General features: G+C 44.4%; 1 protein-coding gene across 4 annotated transcripts in view; it reads left to right on the top strand.

Moving 5' to 3' along the window:
• Positions 1-22,611, top strand: part of SLC44A3 (solute carrier family 44 member 3) — an 82,714-nt gene that overhangs the window by 12,220 nt on the left and 47,883 nt on the right. For all 4 annotated transcript variants that reach the window (XM_043460591.1, XM_043460590.1, XM_043460593.1 and 1 more), the window contains exons 6-9: positions 11,909-12,069; positions 13,908-13,997; positions 15,704-15,828; positions 19,495-19,681. In XM_043460591.1, the coding sequence (XP_043316526.1) occupies positions 11,909-12,069; positions 13,908-13,997; positions 15,704-15,828; positions 19,495-19,681 (563 nt within the window). The remainder of the gene's footprint in view (positions 1-11,908; positions 12,070-13,907; positions 13,998-15,703; positions 15,829-19,494; positions 19,682-22,611) is intronic.

Genomic DNA, 22,611 nt, shown 5'->3' with positions numbered 1-22,611 from the left:
AGATGTTATTTCTAAGTTGAAAAATATAGGTTTATCATACTTAAAATAAATATAATAGGATTTTTTCTGTAGCTAGATAAGCTGATTTGAATGTCTGTAAGGAAAAAAATTCTCTTAAATGACCATGAAAAATCTGAAGAAAACAATGAAGGAGAACTAGTCCTTCCAGTTTTTAAAACATAACGTTTAATAATTGAAATATTGTGGTACTAGTTCATATGTAGAAAGATCAGTGAAAGATATTATAGAATCCAGGAATAGGAATTCTTACAAGAATTTAGTACATGATGAAAAATGGTGTCTCAAATCAGTAACAGAAACTTGGACTATTCGACAAGTGGTGTTGGGACAGCTGGGTAGGAATCCAGAGGGAAAAACTGAATCTATACCTCATGGCTTATATGGATAGATTCCAAATGGATTAAAGATCTTAACTTACAAAGTGAAATCAGGAAGTACTAGAATACAGGGGAGAATTCTCTTATAACCTGGAAGTAAAGAAGGCTTCTCACTATGACTTAAAATTCAAGAGACATAAAACTAAAAAAATCAGTAAATTTGGCTACATTAAAAAGAAACATTTCTGCATGACAAAATAGTAGCTGCAAAATTAACAGGCAGATAAGTTACAATTCATATTAAAAAAGATTGACCTCTCATTTATGAAAGGTCTTACTAATCAACTTTTAAAACACCAGTATCACAATATAAAACCGAAATGAGAATATGAATAGATGCTTCAAAGAAAAGCACAGTATTTTTTAAAGATACTAAAAAAGACTGAACCTCCCTTATGATAGGGGAAATTCCATTTAAGACTGATGTTTTCACCTCATAGTTCAGTTGCTCAGTCATGTCTGACTCTGCGACACCATGGACTGCTTGCTGCACACCAGGCTTAGACTGGCAACATGTTTAAAAAAAAAAAAAGCACCCTTTGCAAAAGGGTAGGGAAATAGGCACTTGTATACAATGCTGAAGCAGGATTCTAAGGAGGATAATTCATCAGTGTTCATCAGTCATTAATGTATAATTCATGCATTCATTAATTTGCATTGAAGTGTGGTTGATTCACAATATTGTGTTAGTTTCAGGTGTATGGCATAGTGATTCAGTTATTTTTTTCTGATTATAGCTTATTATAATATATTGAAAATAATTACCTGTATAATATGGTACATTCTTGTTGCTTATCTATTTTATGTAGAGTAGTTTTTAATCTGTTAATCCCATACTCCCTCCTTCTTCCCTTTGGTAGCCACAGGTTTGTTTTCTATGTCTGTGAGTCTGTTTCTGTTGTGTACATAGATTCACCTGCATTACTTTTTAGATTCTGCATTATAAATGATATAATATTTGTTTTTATCTGCCTGGTTTACTTTACTAAATATAATGTAATGTTCTCTGGGTCTCTCCATGTTGCTGCAAATGGGAATATTTCATTCTTTCTCATGACTGAATAATATTCCATTATATGTATGTAGAACATTATCTATTCATCTATTGATGGACATGGGTTGCTTCCATGCCTTGGTTATTATAAATAGTGCCGCTATGAACATTGGTGTGCCTCTATCTTTTCAAATTAGAGTTTTCATTTTTTTCTGGTATGTACCCAGGAGTGGTATTGCTGTTTCTAGTTTTTTAAAGGAATCTCCATTACTGTTTTCTCTAGCGAATGCACCAATTTATATTTCTACCAACGGTTTACAGAGTGGTGTAAAAGGAACATAAGTGCTCCCCTATTGGGTGTATATATATCAATGAGTATAATACCCTCTTCTTGTATTGACCCCTTTTTCATCATTTAATGCCCTTCTTTATCTTCCTTTATGGCCTTTGTTTTAAAGTCTGTTTTGTCTATGAGTATTGCTACCTCTGCTTTCTTCTTGTTTTCATTTGCATTAAATTTTCCCATGCCCTCACTTTCAGTGTGTGTGTGTCTTTTGCCCTGAAGTGAATCTCTTGTAGGCTGCATATTGTAGATTCTTGTTTCTTTTATCCAATCTATCATGCTGTGTCTTTTGCTTGGAGTATTTGGCCCATTGACATTTAAAGTAATAATTGATAAGTGTGTACTTACTGTCATTTAAAAAAATCTTTTTCAAGTTCCTTTATGTTTATTATTTTTAAAAAAAAATTTTTTTTTTTGGCTGTTCTGGGTCTTAGTTGTAGAATGTAGAATCTTTGAACTTTGTTGCAGCATATGGGATCTTTTAGTTTCAGCTTGTGAAATCTAGTTCCCTGACCAGGGATCAAACCCAGGCCCCCTGCGCTGGGAATGCAGAGTCTTAGCCATTGGACCAACAGGGAAGTTCCCTTATTGCCATTTTAATCTTTGTTTTCTAGTTGTTTTGTAGTTCTTCTTTGCTTATTTCTTTTTTTTTATTTTTCCTTTTGTGATTTGATGACTCTCTGTTGTAGTATGTTTGATTTCCTTTCCTTTTGGTTTCTGTGAATATAGTCTATATTTTTTATTTATTGTTACCATGAAGTTCAAGCATATTAACTCATGACTGTATCTACTCATTTTAAACTATCAACCATTTATGGTCAAACACATTGTAAAAGATTTACATTTTTATACTCCCTTCCCTCACATTTTGTTTTCTTGGTGTTGTATTTTGTATCTTCATGCTTATCCTTTTACTATTTGTGCTTTGCTTGGTCGTTTAGTTATGTCCGACTCTTTGCAACCCCATGAACTGTAGCGTGCCAGTCTCCTCTGTCCATGGGAGTTCTCCAGGCAAGAATCCTGGGGTGGGTTGCCATGCCCTCCTCTAAGGGACCTTCCCAACCCAGGAATCGAACCAGGTTCTCCTGCATTGCAGGCAGATTCTTTATCAGCTAAGCTATCAGGGAAGCTCTCTTTTACTATTTAATGTAGTTATAATTCTTTTTTTTTTTTTTTTTTTTACAATTTTTTGATTGTTGTTTAGTCTATGTACTGGCTTATTTAAGTGATCTTCAATCCTTTTATGATTTGCCTTTCCTATTATAATTTTCCCTTTCCTATAGATTCTTGCTACCTTTCTATTTAGAGAAGACTCTTCAATATTTCTTTTAGGGTAGGTTTAATATTGCTGAATTCGTTTTCCTTTTGCCTGTCTGGGAAATTCTTTATCTCTCGTTCTGTTCTAAATGATAATCATGTGGCATAGAGCATCCTAGGTTGCAGGTTTTTCCCTTTTAGGACTTTATCTTGCCACTCCCTTCTGGCCTGCCAAGTTTCTGTAGAGAATCAGCTGGAGATTCCCTTGTAACTGACTCTTTGTCTTTCACTATCTTTGGAATCCTCTTTAACATTTGCCATCTTAATTATGAGATGTCTTCGTGTGAATATGCATGGATTCTTATTGTTTGGGACCCTCTGTGCTTCCTATACCTGAACATATGTTCCCTTCTTTAGGTTTGGGAATTTTTCAGCCATAATTTCTTCAAATACATTTTCAACAACCCACCACCTTCTCCTTCTGGAATGTCTATTATGTGTAGGTTGGCACATTTCATATTATCCCATAGGTATCGTATGTTGCTTTCATTTGTTTTCATTTGTATGTCCACCTGCTGTTCTAACTAGATGATTGCCATCATGCTATCTTCCAGATCACTTATTCATTCTTCTATAACATTTATTCTGCTATTAATTACCTCTAGGTTGGTTTTTATCTTGGCAGTTGAACTGTCCTTTTTTGATCAGTTCATCTTTATAGTTTCTAGTTCATTGTTACAATGATCTCTGTTTCTGTCAATCTTTCTTAATTCAGTTAGCATTTTTATTGCCCTGTTTTTGAACTTGGGGTCTAGTGGATTAGAAAGGCCTGTTTCATTATTTCTTATTTGTTCTTTTGGGGGATTTCTCTTGTTCATTTAATTGAAGTAGTTCCTCTGCCTTTTTATTCTATTTAACTTTCTTTTTCTTTATAAATTTAGGAGAAACAATTATCTGCTATGGTCTTAAAGAGAAGTTTTTATGTGGGGGCATCCCTGTGTAGCCTCTGCATGTCCAATGTCTTTGGTGTAAGTTGCTGATTTCAGTATGGCTGCCAGCCAGGTCTTTCCTCAGAGTTTGCTGGTCATTTTGCCCTTTATGGAGAGGAGGGTTTCTAGAACCTGTGCAGAATATGAGGTGGGGCTTCCCTTTGGCTCCGTGACTGTTGTCACTCTGTTAGGAGCAGTGTCCGCTCCTTGGTTGTTGAATTGGAAACCCTAAAGGTCAGGATCAGTCAGGCTTTATTGCCCTTGAGAGTGTGCCCCTACCCCTACGGAGGTGATTGCTGAAGCAAGTGAGGCCTCTGTGGTCACAAAGGACCTATGGGTCCCCATGGCTCTGCTTGGTAGCAGCCCAAGATCACATCCCTTTCTCTGTTGTGTTCGTCCCAGATCTAACGCAAGGCCGTGGCGTGGAGTAGGCTGGGGCTAGGGGTCGGATGTTGTGGCCGCACAAGTTTATGAGGCTGTGCCCCCCCCAACCAGGACCTGTGCGGCCTCTGTGCCAGTCTTCTCCAGGACCTGTCTGCCCCAGACCTAGGGCGAGGCTGTGGTGTGGTGTGGTGTGGTGTGGGCGAAGCTGAGACGCTCTCACTGGGAGAGGACTTGCTCCTTCTGAATGCACTCACTGGCCATCGCCACCCCGCCCAGACCACGTTCCAGGCCCTCTGGACGCTTTCTGTGTAGCTAGATGAGTCCCAGGGCCTGTCTGCCCGGCCCTTAGCCTCTGTGTACTTGTGTGGCACCTCCCTGGGTTCACCCCGCCAATGGCCGGTGTGGTTCCACTCGCCCCATGCATGACTAGACAGTGTCCCGCGTGGCTTCACCTGGAGCACACCCCGGGTGCCCCGGTCTGTTTCTGCATAGTTGAACTGGATCAGTGCCCTGATCTCACACCAGGCTGTGGTGTGGAGTGAGCAGGACCAGGGTGTTTGCCCTTCTGATTAAGTGCGGCGAGGTGGCAGCCACCAGCGCATGGCTCTCTCCACCCCGACTGTCAGCAAGCCAGAATGCACCCACTCTGTGCAAGTGGAGTCTGGGCTTCTCTAGTCCTTCTGTCTGTCTCTGCAGATTTTCTAGCAGTCAAGGGAGCTCGTCTCCTCCACACAGGAGCCCAGGATGTGGATGCCCAGATTGTGGCTTGACAGCTTGCTTCTCAGGGGCACAGGTCCCAATGCGATGCCTTTTTGTCCCAGCCAGTTACATGGAACCACTTTTTCTTGCAGGTTTGGTTGTATAGGAGTTCTTCTGCTGGTTTCCAGTTAGCTTTCTAAGAGAATTGTTCCACATGTAGATGTATTTTTGATGTGTTTGTGGGGGTGGGATGAGTTCCACATTCTCTTGATTGCCCTCCCTACTTCTCACAGGGGACCATTTGGCCATTTTGAAGCTACATATTATGGCTGATTATAAGAGGGCCTAGGATCAGTGATTCTCCAGTAGCAATGAATATACCCAATGTCTGGAGCTTGGTTTCTAAGTACTGTGCTCCAAACAGTCTGATTTTAGGGCTTGAATGAGGGAAATACCGGATAAGCCTAGCATCATCTTGTCAAATTAGAAAGTAAGGAAGTGCTCAAGGGGAAAAAAAAGGGATTGGCCATGTCAAAAAGACACAGGGGCCTACCTGAAATACCTCCCAGTGGACAAAGATGGAACAATTTGAGCAACAGACTAAATAATCATACTGGATTATAACCCAAAGGATATATATCCATGAGTCTTTACTTACATAAATAAGTGACTAAGTAATAAAGGGGAGGAAAGGGATAAATCTTTACAGAGAGATCTCTGATAATGTGTGTTGAAATTCCTCCTCCAGGATGTGGAAGTTAATTTCCTTCCTCTTGAGAGCAGACTAGACTTAGTGACTCACTTTTAAGAACAGAGTACAGAAAGAGAAAAAATACTCACATTCCAGTGGAGAAATCTGGCAGGGCCCAACCACCTTAACCAAGTGATCATGGTCAAATGCAGCAGTGAAGTCAGGCTGCTGCCGTGTCCCCGAGTTGGTCGTCTGAGAGCACCTCCCCTCAGCAGCACTCTTCCCCTAAACCCGTTCAGTTCAGTTGCTCAGTCGTGTCTGACTCTTTGCGACCCCATGGACTGCAGCACACCAGGCCTCCCTATCCATCACCAACTCCCAGAGTTTACTCAAACTCATGTCCATTGAGTCGGTGATGCCATCCAACCATCTCATCCTCTGTCGTCCCCTTCTCCTCCTGCCTTCAGTCTTTCCCAGCATCAGGGTCTTTTCCAATGAGTCAGCGCTTCACATCTGGTGGCCAGAGTATTGGAGTTTCAGCTTCAGCATCAGTCCTTGCAGTGAATATTCAGGACTGATTTTCCTTCAGGATGGACTGGTTGGATCTCCTTGCAGTCCAAGGGACTCTCAAGGGTCTTCTCCAACACCACAGTTCAAAAGCATCAATTCTTCAGCGCTCAGCTTTCTTTACAGTCCAACTCTCACATCCATACATGACTACTGGAAAATCCATAGCCTTGACTAGATGGACCTTTGTTGGCAAAGTAATGCCTCTGCTTTTTAATATGCTGTTTAGGTTGGTCATAACTTTTCTACCAAGGAGTAAGCGTCTTTTAATTTCATGGCTGCAGTCACCATCTTTAGTGATTTTGGAGCCCCCAAAAATAAAGTCAGCCACTGTTTCCATTGTTTCCCTATCTATTTGCCATGAAGTGATGGGACCAGATGCCATGATCTTAGTTTTCTGAATGTTGAGCTTTAAGCCAACTTTTTCACTCTCCTCTTTCACTTTCATCAAGAGGCTCTTTAGTTCTTCGCTTTCTGCCATAAGGGTGGTGTCATCTGCATATCTGAGGTTGTTGATATTTCTCCCGGCAATCTTGATTCCAGCTTGTGCTTCCTCCAACCCAGCATTTCTCATGATGTACTCTGCATGTAACTTAAATAAGCAGGAGGACAATATACAGCCTTGACATACTCCTTTCCCAATTTGAAACCAATCAGTTGTTCCCTGTCCAGTTCTGACTGTTGCTTCCTGACCTGCATACAGATTTCTCAAGAGGCAGGTCAGGTGGTCGGGTTTTCCCATTTCTTTCAGAATTTTCCACAGTCTATTGTGATCCACACAGTCAAAGGCTTTGGCATAGTCAATAAATCAGAAATAGATGTTTTTCTGGAACTCTTCTTGCTTTTTCGATGATCCAACGGATGTTGGCAATTTGATCTCTGGTTCCTCTGCCTTTTCTAAAACCAGCTTGAACATCTGGAAGTTCATGGTTCACATACTGTTGAAGCCGCACTTGGAGAATTTTGAGCATTACTTTACTAGCGTGTGAGATGAGTGCAATTATGCGGTAGTTTGAGCATTCTTTGGCATTGCCTTTCTTTGGGACTGGAATGAAAACTGAACTTTTCCAGTCCTGTGGCCACTGCTGAGTTTTCCAAATTTGCTGACATATTGAGTGCAGCACTTTCACAGCATCATCTTTTAGGATTTGAAATAGCTCAACTGGAATTCCATCACTTCTGCTAGCTTTGTTCGTAGTGATGCCTTTCTAAGGCCCACTTGACTTCACATTCCAGGATGTCTGGCTCTCAGTGAGTGATCACACTATCGTGATTATCTGGATTGTGAAGATCTTTTTTGCATTGTTCTTCTGTGTATTCTTGCTACCTGTTCTCAATATCTTCTGCTTCTGTTAGGTCCATACCATTTCTGTCCTTTATTGAGCCCATCTTTGCATGAAATGTTCCCTTGGCATCTCTAGTTTTCTTGACGAGATCTCTAGTCTTTCCCATTCTATTGTTTTCCTCTATCTCTTTGCACTGATCGCTGAGGAAGGCTTTCTTATCTCTCCTTACTATTCTTTGGAACTCTGCATTCAGTGGGTGTATCTTTCTGTTTCTCCTTTGCTTTTCACTTCTCTTCTTTTCACAGCTATTTGTAAGGCCTCCTCAGACAGCCATCTTGCTTTTTTGCATTTCTTTTTCTTGGGGATGGTCTTGATTCCTGTCTCCTGTACAGTGTCACAAACCTCCATCCATAGTTCATCAGGCACTCTGTCTATCAGATCTAGTCCCTTAAATCTATTTCTCACTTCCACTGTATAGTCATAAGGGATTTGATTTAGGTCATACCTGAATGATCTAGTGGTTTTCCCTACTTTCTTCCATTTAAGTTTGAATTTGGTAGTAAGGAATTCATGATCTGAGCCACAGTCAGCTCCCAGTCTTGTTTTTGCTGACTGTATAGAGCTTCTCCATCTTTGGCTGCAAATAATATAATCAGTCTGATTTCGGTGTTGACCACCTGATGATGTCCATGTGTAGAGTCTTCTCTTGTGTTGTTGGAAGAGGGAGTTTGCTATGACCAGTGTGTTCTCTTAAAAAAACTATTAGCCTTTTCCCTGCTTCATTCTATACTCCAAGGCCAAATTTGCCAGTTACTCCAGGTGTTTCTTGACTTCCTACTTTTGCATTCCAGTCCTTTATAATAAAAAGGATGTCTTTGGGGTGTTAGTTCTAGAAGGTCTCGTAGGTCCTCATAGAACTGTTCAACTTCAGCTTCTTCAGCATTACTGGTTGGGGCATAGACTTGGATTTACCGTGATATTGAATGGTTTGCCTTGGAAACGAACAGAGATCATTTTGTCATTTTTGAGATTGCATCCAAGTACTGCATTTCGGACTCTCTTGTTGACTATGATGGCTACTCCATTTCTTCTAAGGGATTCTTGCCCACAGTAGTAGATATAATGGTCATCTAAGTTAAATTCACCCATTCCAGTCCATTTTAGTTTGCTTATTCCTGAAATGTCGACGTTCACTCTTGCCATCTCCTGTTTGACCACTTCCAATTTGCCTTAACATTCCAGGTTCCTATGCAATATTGCTCTTTACAGCATTGGACCTTGCTTCTGTCACCAGTCACATCCACAACTGGGTGTTGTTTTTGCTTTGGCTCTGTCTCTTTATTCTTTCTGGAGTTATTTCTCCACTGATCTCCAGTAGCATATTGGGCACCTACCAACCTGGGGAGTTCATCTTTCAGTGTCCTATCTTTTTGCCTTTTCATACTGTTCATGGGGTTCTCAAGGCAAGAATACTGAAGTGGTTTGCCATTCCCTTCTCCAGTAGACCACATTTTGTCAGAACTCTCCACCATGACCTGTCTGTCTTGGGTGGCCCTACAGAGCATGGCTCACAGTCATTGAGTTAGACAAGGCTGTGGTCCATGTGATTAGATTGGTTAGTTTTCTGTGATTGTGGTTTTCAGTGTTTCTGCCCTCTGATGGAGAAGGATAAGAGGCTTATGGAAGCTTCCTGATAGGAGAGCATGACTGAGGGGGAAACTGGGTCTTGTTCTGATGGGCAGGGCCATGCTCAGTAAATCTTTAATCCAATTTTCTGTTGATGGGTGGATCTGTGTTCCTCCCTGTATTTACCTGGTGTTGGAGAAGACTCTTGAGAGTCCCTTGGACTGCAAGGAGATCCAACCAGTCCATCCTAAAGGAGATCAGTCCTGGGTGTTCATTGGAAGGACTGATGCTGAAGCTGAAACTCCAATACTTGGGCAACTTCATGCGAAGAGTTGACTCATTGGAAAAGACCCTGATGCTGGGAGGCATTGTGGGCAGGAGGAGAAGGGAACGACAGAGGATGAGATGGCTGGATGGCATCACCGACTCGATGGACATGAGTTTGAGTAAACTCCGGCAGTTGGTGATGGACAGTGAGGCCTGGAGTGCTGCGATTCATGGGATCGCAAAGAGTTGGACATGACTGAGTGACTGAACTGAACTGAAACTATGGTGGAAGTAGTGAAGATAATGGCTACCTCAGAAGATCCCGTGCATGTACTGCTACACTTGGTGCTCCCAACCCTGTAGCAGGCCACCACCCTAAACCTGTAACTGCAGTCTAATCATGAGAGAACATGAGGGTCATTCTGTAGCTTGCAGGATATTTTATAAAATACCTGATCATGAATCTTCAAAAGTGTCAAGGTAGTGAGAAATAGGGAAAAACTAAGACATTGTCCCAGACCAAGGGAGACACAACAAATAAATGCAGTGTGGTGTGCTGGAACAGAAAAAGGAATTGGTGGAAAATGGTGATTTCCAAATAAAGGCTGTGGTTTAGTAAATTATGTAGTACCAGTGTTGATTTCTTAATTTTCACAAATGTACTGTGGTTACGTCAGATGTTAACATCAGGTAGAGGTGAGGGAAGGTATGTGGGAACTCTCTGTACCTTCTTTGTGATTTTTCAGTAATGCTAAAGATATTCCAGAATGAAAGTTTCTGTTTTAAAATGCTTTACTGTTCTCCAACCTCTAACACTTATAATGTGTTGTTATTGTTTAGTCAGTGAGTCGTGTCCAACTCTTTTGCGACTGTAGCTTGGACTACAGCTTGGACTGTAGCTTGCCAGTCTCCACTAACCATGGAATTCTTCAGCCAAGAATACTGGAGTTGGTTGCCATTTCCTTCTCTGGGAGATTTTCCTGACCCAGGGATCGAACCTGAGTCCCCTGCCTTGGCAGGCAGATTCTTTACCACTGAGCCACCAGGAAAGCCCCTTATAATGTGTAGGTGAAAGATTTATGAGAGTAACAGTTTTTTTTCCTACCTCTTTTTTGAAAAGCCCAGCTTGGTGGAGTCTGGTATCTCATTTGAGGATATAATTTTTACTATTTTTGAGGCTCAGCAGCAGACTGCTATTTAAATTTCCTATTACGTTCATATATGCTAACAAATATCTCTTTGGTGATATACGAGAAACCAAAATCTGATGGCCTGTGGACAAATGTACTTCAGAGGCTCAAGGAGAAGAAAGAGCAGTTTCTTATGGTTTATTCTGATGTACTTTTGGAATCTGAGCCATGTGAATGAATCCCATCTGTAAAATTTTTAATTTAAAAAAATGGCTTGGTTGTGTTACTCTTGAATCAATATTTGATGACTCAGGAACTGTTTCTATACTGTTGTGCCTCCTGAGAAAGATCCTCTGTATGTTCTGTGTTGAGAAACATTGGGTGTTTCGAAGCCGTTTTTCCTTCATGATGCTGTAATGTCATTTGCATTTGGGTTCCCCCTGCTTCATCTTCACACATTTCACAAAATATTCGGTAACTGCCTGATACTTCAGCAATTTGTTAGATGATTAGGCACTTCATGGGTTGGGATTATTTCTACTCTGTGGAGCCCACAGAAGGATGCTGTGAAGGTATTTGTGGCTACATTAAATTCATTAGGAGGAACATTCCTGGGCATTTTTCCATTTCAGGAAAGGCTCCAAAAGAGGTCAGCTTTCTCATCCACCTAAGACAGGTACCAACCACAGTTTCACTCATACATTTATGACTCATTTCTAAAGATTTTTCCATTTCAGGAAAGGCTCCAAAAGAGGTCAGCCTTCTCATCCACCTAAGACAGGTACCAACCACAGTTTCACTCATACATTTATCCCTCATTTCTAAAGCACTCACTCTGTTCATAACAAAACTCTCAAGCTTTATGTGTCTTCATAAAGAGGATGGAAATAAATCTTGTGGTTTCATTAGTACACCTTCTGACTGAGCCAGTCTTTAGCTCTAAAAGTTCCCTAAAGAAATGTGATCCTTGCGTTGGAGTTGGTGCTTGTTATCCAGGAAGGGCCAAGATATGAGACTCAGAAATGTCACTCCCCAAGTTTAGGTTTTGGGTGTCTGTGGGTCCCTATAATCAGTTTCCCACCCAAGCATTAGCTAATCACCGTGACACCACAGATGGCTTGGCTTCGTAAGGTGTACATTTCAATCAGGACTTTAACCTTCTTTTTATTACTTTAGATCTTATACATTTTGGTTGCTGAGAATTTTAAATAAGTATCTTTTTTAAGATAAGAAATGAAATCAACATCTTTGCCACTTATTCTATCTTTTCTTTCTAGCAAGTCTTTTCCCTTGTTTAATCGATGCATCCCTCAAACTCCTGAGTGCTATTCTCTGTTTGCATCTGTTCTGATCAATGATGTGGACTCCCTCCATCGAATTCTAAGTGGAATAATGTCAGGAAGAGACACAGTCCTCGGCCTCTGTATCCTCGCCTTTGGTAATTTTTCATTAATTTTTCTGCAGTGGCTCTTTATACCAAAATTTCTAGCACTTATGTGTGCTGTACAATGAAAATTAGCCTCTTGACCTAAATATGAAACTTCACTTCATATATTTTCTTTGTAGATATTGTCAGTGTTTCAAGTTCAAGTGAGGGAGGGGTGGTAAGACTGGGAAAAGGCCAGCTGACCCTGCCTAGAGGCCTCACTAGGTGGGGGTTGCCTTAGACATTGATGATGTTCCAGGGTCTGCTCTTCAGCTCTGCCTGAGGATGGATGTGCAGAGAGGATTGCCACTTTGTGAACTGGCCATGGAAAGTGCCAGAAATGCATGTCCAGCAAGTGTGGACGTTCTGTAATGCCTCTTCCTGCAGGCAAGCAAGATCAGAGCCTGCTGAGTAGGGGAAGGAGGTGTGTCCATCATGTTAGCGTCAGAGGGCACTGAGCCAATGGATCCAGCTCCTCCCAGGAACAGGCTTGCTGGGTTGCAGGCAGGTCAAGGCCTTGAGCTGGATCCTGCCTTTTCTGAGTCTTTCTGGAAGCAGCCACTTCCCTACTCCTGACGGTTTAACTTCCCTTTTGCTATTTTAGCTTGATGAGTCCTTTTAAGAGTCAGCCTTCTCTTTGAATGAGTTAATATTCTCTGTTGCTTTAGGCAATAGTAGTGGCCTGTTATTTACCCCTGTCATTTACAATGGCTGCCTCCCAACCTTGGAAGGTTGAAAGCTCTTTGATCATCCATTAACATCATGTTTCCAGTTTATAAATTGAGGTTTCCATAATTTCATTACCCAAAGGTTACTAATTCCTGAGTGCTTGGGGATGCTTAACTAGCCACCATTATGTAACTTTCAGACTTCTTATGACCCACGTGCACCAGGCATTGTGCTTATTGTTAACTCTTTAAACCTCATCAGAATCCCGTCACCATCTGTATGAGAGGAAACTGAGGCCCAAAGACATCTGAGGCTTGACCAAGTTTACACATCTAGTGGAGGTGGCAGAGCTGAGAGTCGGCCCAGATCTGTCTGACTTCAAACCCATGATCTTAATCACTACACTGAAATATCTATATGTAATCTTGAATTCTGGCTCAGAAAAAGAGTAAAATAGTACCTATAAATTCACTGAAGTTCCCTGGTGACTCTGATGGTAAAGAATCTGCCTGCAGTACAGGAGACCCAGGTTTGATCCCTGGGTCAGGAGGATCCCCTGGAGAAGTATTTTTGTCTAAGAAATCCCATGGACAGAGGAGCCTGGTACACTATAGTCCATAGGTCCCCAAGTCAGACAGGACTGAGTGGCTAACACTTTCACTTTCAATAAATTCATAGGCTTAAAAACCCCCAAAGTGGAAACAGATATGCAAATTTTTATACATATATCTTATCATATAATCTTAAATTTTTCATTTTTAAAGGCATTCATCTTTCATTTTTAGTGAGGATATCTGAGAACACAAGATTAGAACTTTAAGTTATGAAATCAAAAGAGTTAAGTTTAATAAAAAAAATTTTAGATGTTTCATTTGGACTTAAAAGAAAAAAAGTTTAGGATATTTGAGAGTAATACCTGCTTTGAAAACATTTTTATAGTTTAAGAAGCATGCTAGCACTTTCAGGACGTGGCTTACTGTCACAGACTGAACTTGAACATGCTTCAGAGGGTGGCCTGAGTATGTCTTGTTTTTCTGTTTGATAGATGTCCAAGATATTTCGAGATTGAAGAAAGTCCTCAGCCTTCACTCTTTCAGAAGGTTTAGTCATTCCAGCCCCATTGTAATCACCCTCATGCCTTGATTGTTGTTAGAATTTATATGTTTTGCTTAATTTTCTAGCCTTGTCTTTGGCTATGATGTTCACCTTCCGCTTCATCACCACCCTTCTGGTTCACATTTTCATTGCACTGATTGTTTTGGGATTGTTGTGTAAGTATTTCCACTTGATTGGTTTCTTCTTGATTAAATGAAAAACCTTTCTGTTACATGTAGAACTTAAAAGCTGGCATTTTTGAGCTACATGGGATCTTAGAAAAGCTCTTGTCCAGCTCCCTCATTTTATATATGAGGAAACACAGGCCCAAAGAGGACAGGGAGGACTATAGGATTACTTCTGTCTCACAGCTAACAGCAAAGTTCCTGCCTGGCCTGCCATCTCTTCTGCACTCTCAGATGAGCCAGCCCAGTGAGTGGTACTGGTTTCATCCATTAAAAGGCAATTCCAGTGCCTGTTGGAAGCCCTTTAAAGAATTTTTTCTGAATTTTCATATCACCCATTGGCACCTAGGGGCCCATATTACCCTGCAAAGGCTCAGGCCAGTCTGAAGAGACACAGCCCTTGAGCTGGGCAGGGTACCAGAGACATGTCCCACGCCCACTGTTTTCCTTTTCAGTGCTGAATCTTGGGTCCATCCAGGAGTTGTCAGGGAAGAAGATCCGAGGGACAGGGGCAGGCAGGAAGATCAAGGCAGCAGTATAGGATCCTGGTATAGGATATTTTAATTTTTAATAATTGGTGTGACCAAATAAATACTTGGCATGACCATAGTGTTTCATCTTCTGAACAATCAGTTCTGTCCTCAGCACCTCCCAGCCATGCAGCTCACAGGTGCCCGGCGTGCCCGTGCTGGAGGACATGCAGGACGGCTTGTGAGGGATGCTCTTCCCCACCCACAAGTGGTGAAGACGCCCTCCCTGAAGCCACTGTGTATGTGGTGCAGGTGTCACCAAGTCCCTAAATGCAGAGCATTTGTGATGTTGGGACATCTGCCCAGTTTTGTAGGTGTCAAGCCAATATCCATATAGTCAAAGGTATGGTCATACCAGTACAGATGTGAGAGTTGAACCATAAAGAAGACTGAGTGCCAAAGAATTGATGCTTTTGAATTATGATGCTGGAGAAGACTCTTGAAAGTCCCTTGGACAGCAAAGAGATCAAACCAGTCAGTCCTAAAGGAAATCCACTCTGACTATTCTTTGTAAGGACCGGTGCTGAAATTGAAACTCAGTATTTTGGCCACCTGATGCTCAGAGCCAACTCATTGGGAAAAGACTCTGATGCTGGGAAAGATTGAAGGCAAAAGGAGAAGGGGGCAACAAAGAATGAGATGTTTAGATAGCATCATAGACTCAGTGGACATGAATTTGAGCAAACTCCATTGAGATAGTGGAAGCCAGAGGAACCTGGCATGCTGCAGTTAATGGGGTCACAAAAAGTTGGACACGACTTGGCAATGGAACAACAGCAAGACCAATATCCAGGCTCCTCTGGAGTTGTCACCTGCAGAGCTGGTTTGGGAATTTTAGCCTTTGGACTCTAATGTTCCTCTCACCATCCTGTCCGTACAGTTTGCTCCATGCTCACACCCAGCCCCACCTATGGGCTAGGCTCATAGGGCACTCCTGTGTTTTGGAATCACCGTCGTACATCTCCCAGAGATACACAGCCGCCCTAGGCCTGGAAGCTCCTCAGTGGGCTGCCGTGACCCTGCCTAACTGCTTCAGAGGGTTGGTCATTGCCTGCAAAACCCAAGGGATTTGGGACCCACTGCCCGAGCAAGGCCACCCAGTGTCAGGGGACAGGGGGGTTACCTCACGGCATGTGTGCTAAGTTCCACTGTTGTTTTGCTTTCCAGTTGTCTGCGGTGTCTTATGGTGGCTGTACTATGACTATACCAATGACCTCAGCATAGAACTGGACACAGAAAGGGAAAATATGAAGTGTCTGCTGGGATTTGCTATTGTCTCTACAGTCATCACGGTAAGAAGCACTCTTCCAGCAGTAGATCAGGTAGCCTGCCAGAACTCTGAAGTCCAAACAGTTGCATTTTAACCCAAAACAATGAGCATTTGGTTTTCTTTCCCTGTAGAAGGTACATACATGGTAATGTAGTGAGTGTACATACACATTTAGTCCCTTCACATTTCACTTGAGATACCTGTGTAGGAATGCATTGCAGCCTCAAAAAGTGAAAAAACAATCCTACCTCTTTCCAGGTCATTTCTGCCATCTCAGAAGTTGATTCATTACCCTTGCTGATCCATTACCCTTGCTATAGCAGGACTGCTTTCACCCCCAGACAGCTATAGGGTGAACACTACAGTGTGGAGGGGGAGGCAGACTTGTAACAGTTCCTATTTCCTGGTTTGAGAAGAGCCCCCCTTCCTCCTCTAGCCAGTGGGTGCTTTGCTCCCAAAGGCGTGACAGCTCCCACTGCCCTTGAACACAGAGAGCCCTTTGTCTCCAAACCTGCCGGCCACTAGCTTCATTTGGTTTGCAGAGAACCTGCTGCCTCCCCAGTGAATTCCCTGGCTGAGAGCAGGCAAACATAGAATATTGAGCCTGGCAATATAGGTTGTTGGCGGAGGATGGTTGGCAACTGAGAATCATTCAGGCCACTTCCTGGATGCTGATGGTGGTGCTGGCATCACAGGCCTGGACAGGCTCAGGGGTTGGCTTCAGGCGGCCCATGGGCATCCTTTAGTGTGTTGCTTCCTAAGCATTATGTCATGGAGGCATGACAGTCAGGGGTTTTCACATGCCCATTAAATGTTTCAGCAACTCAGTTCTCGTAAGAGCCTGATTCTCTCACCAACTCACACCAACTCACCTTTAAGGAAATACCTGGGTTCTCACATCTGATGCAGGCCTGACATTTTCTCCTCTCTAGGGAGGTGTCAGGTTTGGGTTCCTCACATGAACTGCATCTCAGGGAGCAAGTATCTGATAAAGCAAAGCTCCTGGTCTGTCCTCGGTCCAGGCCCATGGCTGAGCCGGGGCCTGGGCAGGAGGCTAAAGAAGAAAGCCCCCCACACCTCAGGCCAGGTGCTGGGCTGTTGGGCACAAGCAGCAGGGGGAAGCAGGGCTGGGAGCTGGGGGAGCTCACCTCCTTCCACTCCCCCCACAACCATTGTCCTCCCCAGCCCTCCGCAGGGCTCCCTTTGTCTTCACACACTGAACCATCAGTGGCCGCCAGGTGCCAGGGTCAGGGGAGTCTCTTCTCTGGGTGTAAGGATAGAGAAAGGGGAGGCTGTGAGCGGAGAGGGAGGAGCCGCACCACGGCTCACACACCATTCGTTTACACGTGTGTCCCTGCGACGTAGTTTCTGCCAAGTACCAGCTCCTGGGGAGCTTGTGCTAACAAGATCCCTAAGACTCTTTGTCACCATCACCTTTTACTGAGCACCTGTTTTGCACAGGGCCCTGCCCTAGACAACGGAGCTGGCCAGAAAAAACACACAGCCAGCACACACCCCACCGTGAGGTGAATTACAGAGCCAGCAATGCCATGACATGATGTACGGGGCAAGATTCCATCCTGTGAGGGGAGCTGCCTAGGAATGCTATTTCAGTGGTTTCAATATACTCAGTAGCAGCAATGAAAATAGGATGAATGGCATTGGCTGCTCACCTCAGGGTGTCAGCCTGGGGGCGCAGGCTGAGATGCAGCCGTTTGCAGCTTAGGGCCCAGAAAGGGGAGTAGAGGCTTGACCCCTGTGGTAAGTCAGCTCTGCTGCCCACCCTGCACCCCTAGCAGGGTCCCCAGTGGGTAATGCTGATCTCCCTAAGACTAGGGAGTAATGGGATAGTTAACTCTTCAGTTCTGGTCAGTGTCCTCGTGGTGTACTTTGACCATGAGGAGAGCCTTTTATACACACACACACACACACATATTTAAGTTGAAAAACATACATATTAAATACACATATTTTAGCATTCCATTCAGGAGCTACCAGTCACTCAGGAGCTACAAGTTTATTTGCCTAAATATTATATCATTTTGCTTCATTAAAATTTTTAGTAAAAAACGAAGTCCCTCTTCTTCGTTGATTGTGCTAGGCATTGAGGACACAAGAGATGAAAATTCCTACTCAGCCTTCACAACTCTCACGTCTCCTCCAGGCGTCCCTCCCTGGGTCCTCAGGCCAGTCCCCACAGCTGGGTGACGACTGGGCCCTTCAGCCCTGGGAGCGGTTTTGCACATTTTATTCCTCTTTCACCCGACTTCCCTCCACTTGACTATGAGATCCTCATGGGCAGCGACACCCAAGTCCAGCAGGAAGAGGAATGGCATCTTGGGCTCCGGGGGTGGTGTGCTGGGTCACACGGACAAGAGAGGAGCCTGTAGGACGTTCCCTCAGTGGGAAGGGACCAGACCGGGGAGGTCCTGATTTGCAGTGGTGATGATTTCAGTCTTTATCCAGGAGCTCTGGGGAAATGTCAAATGATTTTGATCTGGGAGAGGACATCCTTGACTGCACATTTTATAAAGATCCCTTTAGCTTGTGTCAGGAGTAGGGGGTTGAGGGAATTAAAAGCAGAGGTAATGAGGTTATTGGGGGTCTAGGAGAGAGAAGATGAGATTTGGGCTGTGGCATCAATGTGGGAATCGAGAGGAGAGAATAGACTGGGAGCTCTGTCAGCAAACTGAGGTTGTGCTATGACTGTCGCTTTGCCAGCCCTTGACAATAAGGGATGGCCCTGCCCTCAAGAAGCTTGATGTCAGTAATGTACCGTGCAGGCAATAAACATCCACAGTAGAGTACGCTGAGTGCTACAGTAGGGTAAGATGGAAGTCCGCAAGAGAGGAACCTAACTTTTTCTTGGAAAGTGCAGAAAAATTAGGACTCCTGGAGTAGGGAATACGGGGGAAATAGATTTTTGTGTAAGATGATGAAGTCCATTCTGGACACGTTGAGTTTGACGCACTGTAGGATACCCACTGCCTGGTCAGTAACTGTTGTGCTTACTCATCCATCATGTAGAGAAAGGTGAGGTTGGAGATTTTATTTTAGGTTGACAGCATTGCATAGCTTGCAGGATCTTAGTTCCCCAATCAGGGATTGAACCTGTGCCCTCTGCAGTGGGAGCATGGAGTTCTAACCACTGGACCACCAGGGAATTCCCTGGAGATTTTCATTTGTAAGTTTAAAGCATCTAAAAAAGATGCTATAACCACAAAAGAGCAAGGAGGACCACCCAAAAGATCCCAAGAAACAGCAACTGAAGAAGTAGAAGGAGACCCAAAGGAAAGAGCATTGTCCTTGTGGCCCCTTGCCCTTCTGCAGTCCTTCAGCATTCTCTGGCATGTTAGGTGCTATTGGGAAAAAGAAATAAACAGTTCCCTGACACCCGAGGACCTTATTCTCTCTCTCTCTCTCTCTCTCTCTCTCTCTCTCTGACAGACTGCAAGCTCCTTTAGGGCAGGGGCTCTGTCTTGTCCACTGTTGTTGCAGCAGAATCTAGCATAAATACCAGCACATAGTAGATGCTCAATTAGTACTTGAAAACATGTCTATTCCATTATAACAAAGTAGGAGGTGACTGTGTTAAAAGAGCTATTTGCTGAGATGTCAGTAAAATATTAAGGTTTAAGTTTGTCTCAGTTCTGCATTATTTTGAATAATTTAACCCCTTTTTCACCAGGCAGTTCTACTCATCTTGATTTATGTCCTCAGAAAGAGGATCAAATTGACAGTTGAACTTCTCCAAGTCACAAATAAAGCCATCAGCAGCTCTCCCTTCCTGCTGTTCCAGCCACTGTGGACATTTACCATCCTCATTTTCTTCTGGGTCCTCTGGGTGGCTGTGCTCCTGAGCCTGGGGACTGCAGGTAAGGGCCGTGGGGATGGGGTCCATGATGCTGGAGTCAGGCACAGAAGGCCCCAGCATTCTGGAACCACTGGCCTGTTTTTATAGAGACCAGACTTCCCATGCAGCTTGAGGCCTCTGGTGGCAGCAGTGATGGTGTTTGGGGCTCTGTCATGGGGGGATGCAGGAAATTCTTTTCCCTCTACTGTAGCAATATTTGGGGGGGGGGGGGGGCCGGGAAGGACCCTTCTGAAATGTTGCTGTCTCAGAAGAACCAGTTAAATTTAATGAGAGTGCACACAGACCTCTGCATTGCCTTGCTCCTGAGAAGACAAGGCTGTTTCATTTGGGGCAGCCGTGCACAGTTTAAAAATAAGAGGTTCTGTGACCAAGAAAAGATGAAAGAACAGAAATCATGAGACAGTTGAAAGTCTCAACTGGGGCAGCACTGAACAGTCACATTCTAGCTCATTTCCTCGACACAGTTTTAGTCCTGGTCAGATAGGAACGCAGTGGCCTCGGTGCCTGCAGGAAGGTGAGCACTTGTTGAAAATTTCCTGAATTCTGAGCTCTGTACTAGGTGCTTCCTTATGGTCTCTCCTTTAAGCATTGCAACCCCCTTTTGATGCCTGTGTTGTTGTGTTGAAGTTAGAGGCAAGAACATTGAGGTTCTAGTAGGTAATTTGCTGAAGGCCATCCAGCTAGCTGACACCAGAGGTCTAGAACAGCTCTAGCTCTAGAACCTGTGCTCTTTCCACTACCTCACGTGTCCCTGTGTCTGGGATACGGGGCTAGGAAATCAAACTATGCCTCCTGAGCTTTGTCCGTTCAAGCCGAAGCAGCGTTGTGACCACAGAGCCTGGCTGGCAGGTGCAGGCTATGCCCGTAATGTGGTGTTTGCAGCCTGTGACTAGAGGGCAACATGGCAGGCTAGGGGCTGAAGCCAGGGAGTGGCAGGGGGGTGGCAGGACTTGATGCTCTGGGTGGTAGGCTGTGGTGCTGAGCCCTCGTCCTCCAGAACCACAGGGAAGAGGTGAGGCCTTGGGAAGCACGACTTGGGCCCAGGGAGGGGCCTTCCTCCTCCAGCCTCCAGGGCACAGTTGCCCACTTTGCTGTCATTATGGGCTGTGAGCCTGGGTGGAGGGAATTGTCTCTGTGGTTTGGAGCAGGACACATTCTTTTGTTCTTTCTTGACTGCACAAATGTTAGGTGAGGGCTGCGGGACAAGGCCCTGGCAAGGCAGTGGGGAAGAGTGGTGGCCTCTGCCCACGGTGAGGATGGCCAAGGTAGAGGACCATCACAGGAGGAGAGATTTGGGGAGCTGTGAGAGTACCACAGCGAGGCTCCAGCCGACTTTGTGAGACAGGGAAGGCTTCTCAGAGGATGGGCTGGAAATTACCAGAAGATCAGGAAGTACAGAAAGAAGCAAAGGGGTTTAGCGGTGTCATGTCCAAGCACAGGAGAGAACCTGGTCATAGAGAATAAGACAAGAGCTGGTCCTGAGAGTTGGGGGCCCAGGCGGAGAGGATCATGCCCCAAGGCCAGTTCAGGTGGGGGGGTGACTTGATCCGCTAGCAGTGTGCCTCTTCAGTTCAGTTCTCCCTCTTAGGCCCCAGTTGGGTCCAAGGCCTGGGAAGCATTAAATAGCCTGGGCCCCAGGGCTGAGAGGAGGGCCGGGGACAGAGTGGGCTGCTCTATAGGGTAGAAGGCAGCACGTTGGAAGGTTATGTATTAAAGCATGGCCATTTTGGAAGGAGATAAATGAGCAAGTGAGATGAATTGAAGAGCAGGAGGGACTTCCCTGGTGGTCTAGCGGCTAAGACTCTGCTCCCAATGCAGGGGTCAGAGTTTAATCCCTAGTTGGGGAGCTAGACCCCACGTGACCACGACTAAGAGTTTGCGTACTGCAGTTACAAGATGCTACAACCAAGACCAGACCAAATAAATAAAAATAAATATGAAGGGCAGGAAAGGAAACTAGGTGCCCAGGACCCGCTGCAGGAATCTGTGAGCAGGTAGATACCAGGCTTCCAGGAGGCCTGGTGTTGACAGAGCTCCCGCCTTCCCTCCTCCCCAGGGTTGGGCAGCATAGAAACCAGGCCACCTGCCTCTCCTTTCCACTCACCTATAGCCCAGCATGGTACACAGAGGTCCCTTTGTCTTCAAAGGCCTTTTCATACAGTGCCAGGATGACAAGCTCTGGGCCTGGGCGGGTCATCTGCTGCTGTGTGGATCCTCAGCAGATGCCCAGGTGATGGGGGGGCTGGTGAGGGATGCCCGCATAGCACCTGTCTCATTTCACTTTCCCTCAGCAGATGCCCAGGTGATGGGGGTGGTGAGGGACGCCCGCGCAGCACCTGTCTCATCTCACGACCCCTCAGGCAGTCACAGAGCCCTCAGACTCTCCAGCCTCCGCCCAAAGTCCCCAGTGTTGTAGGGGTGTCCTCAGTGGTACATCCGATGAGATTTTTATTGTGTCACGTGACTGGATAGTTAATACTTTATTGTGTAAAAAAAGAAAGAATGCAGAAAAAGCCAACTTAGGTTGATAAGTTTTTGCCATTTTTTGATGAGCTGTTTCTCTAGTGACTGTTAATAAGTCTCTTAACTAGTTGACAAACTCGGGCTTGTTTGGGGATTACTTCAGTGGAGCAGATGAAATGACAGGCCCCCCAGAAGTGACAGTAATTAGTCAGTTGGGACTTGTATGCTACTAGCAATGTGACAGTGATTACTAGAATCCAGTGGAAGAAGTAGTTACAGGAACACGGTAATAACCTTGGGAATCCAGTAGGTGCGGTTGGCAGGTTGGAAAAAGCCCAGATGATCTGATGACCCTGAGTTATCATTAGGTGGTCAGGAAGCCTCAGAGTTGAAACAGTAGAAGAAAGGGGCCCGTTTGGACTGGGGGTGGCTTTCTCTCCCCATGGTACTACAGTCAGAAGAGATCTA

This window comes from Cervus canadensis, chromosome 2 (assembly GCF_019320065.1).
Source record: "Cervus canadensis isolate Bull #8, Minnesota chromosome 2, ASM1932006v1, whole genome shotgun sequence".
NCBI classification, from domain to species: domain Eukaryota; kingdom Metazoa; phylum Chordata; class Mammalia; order Artiodactyla; family Cervidae; genus Cervus; species Cervus canadensis.
Note: the sequence above shows the minus strand (reverse complement) of the source record. Positions and strands in the feature narration are given on the sequence as shown.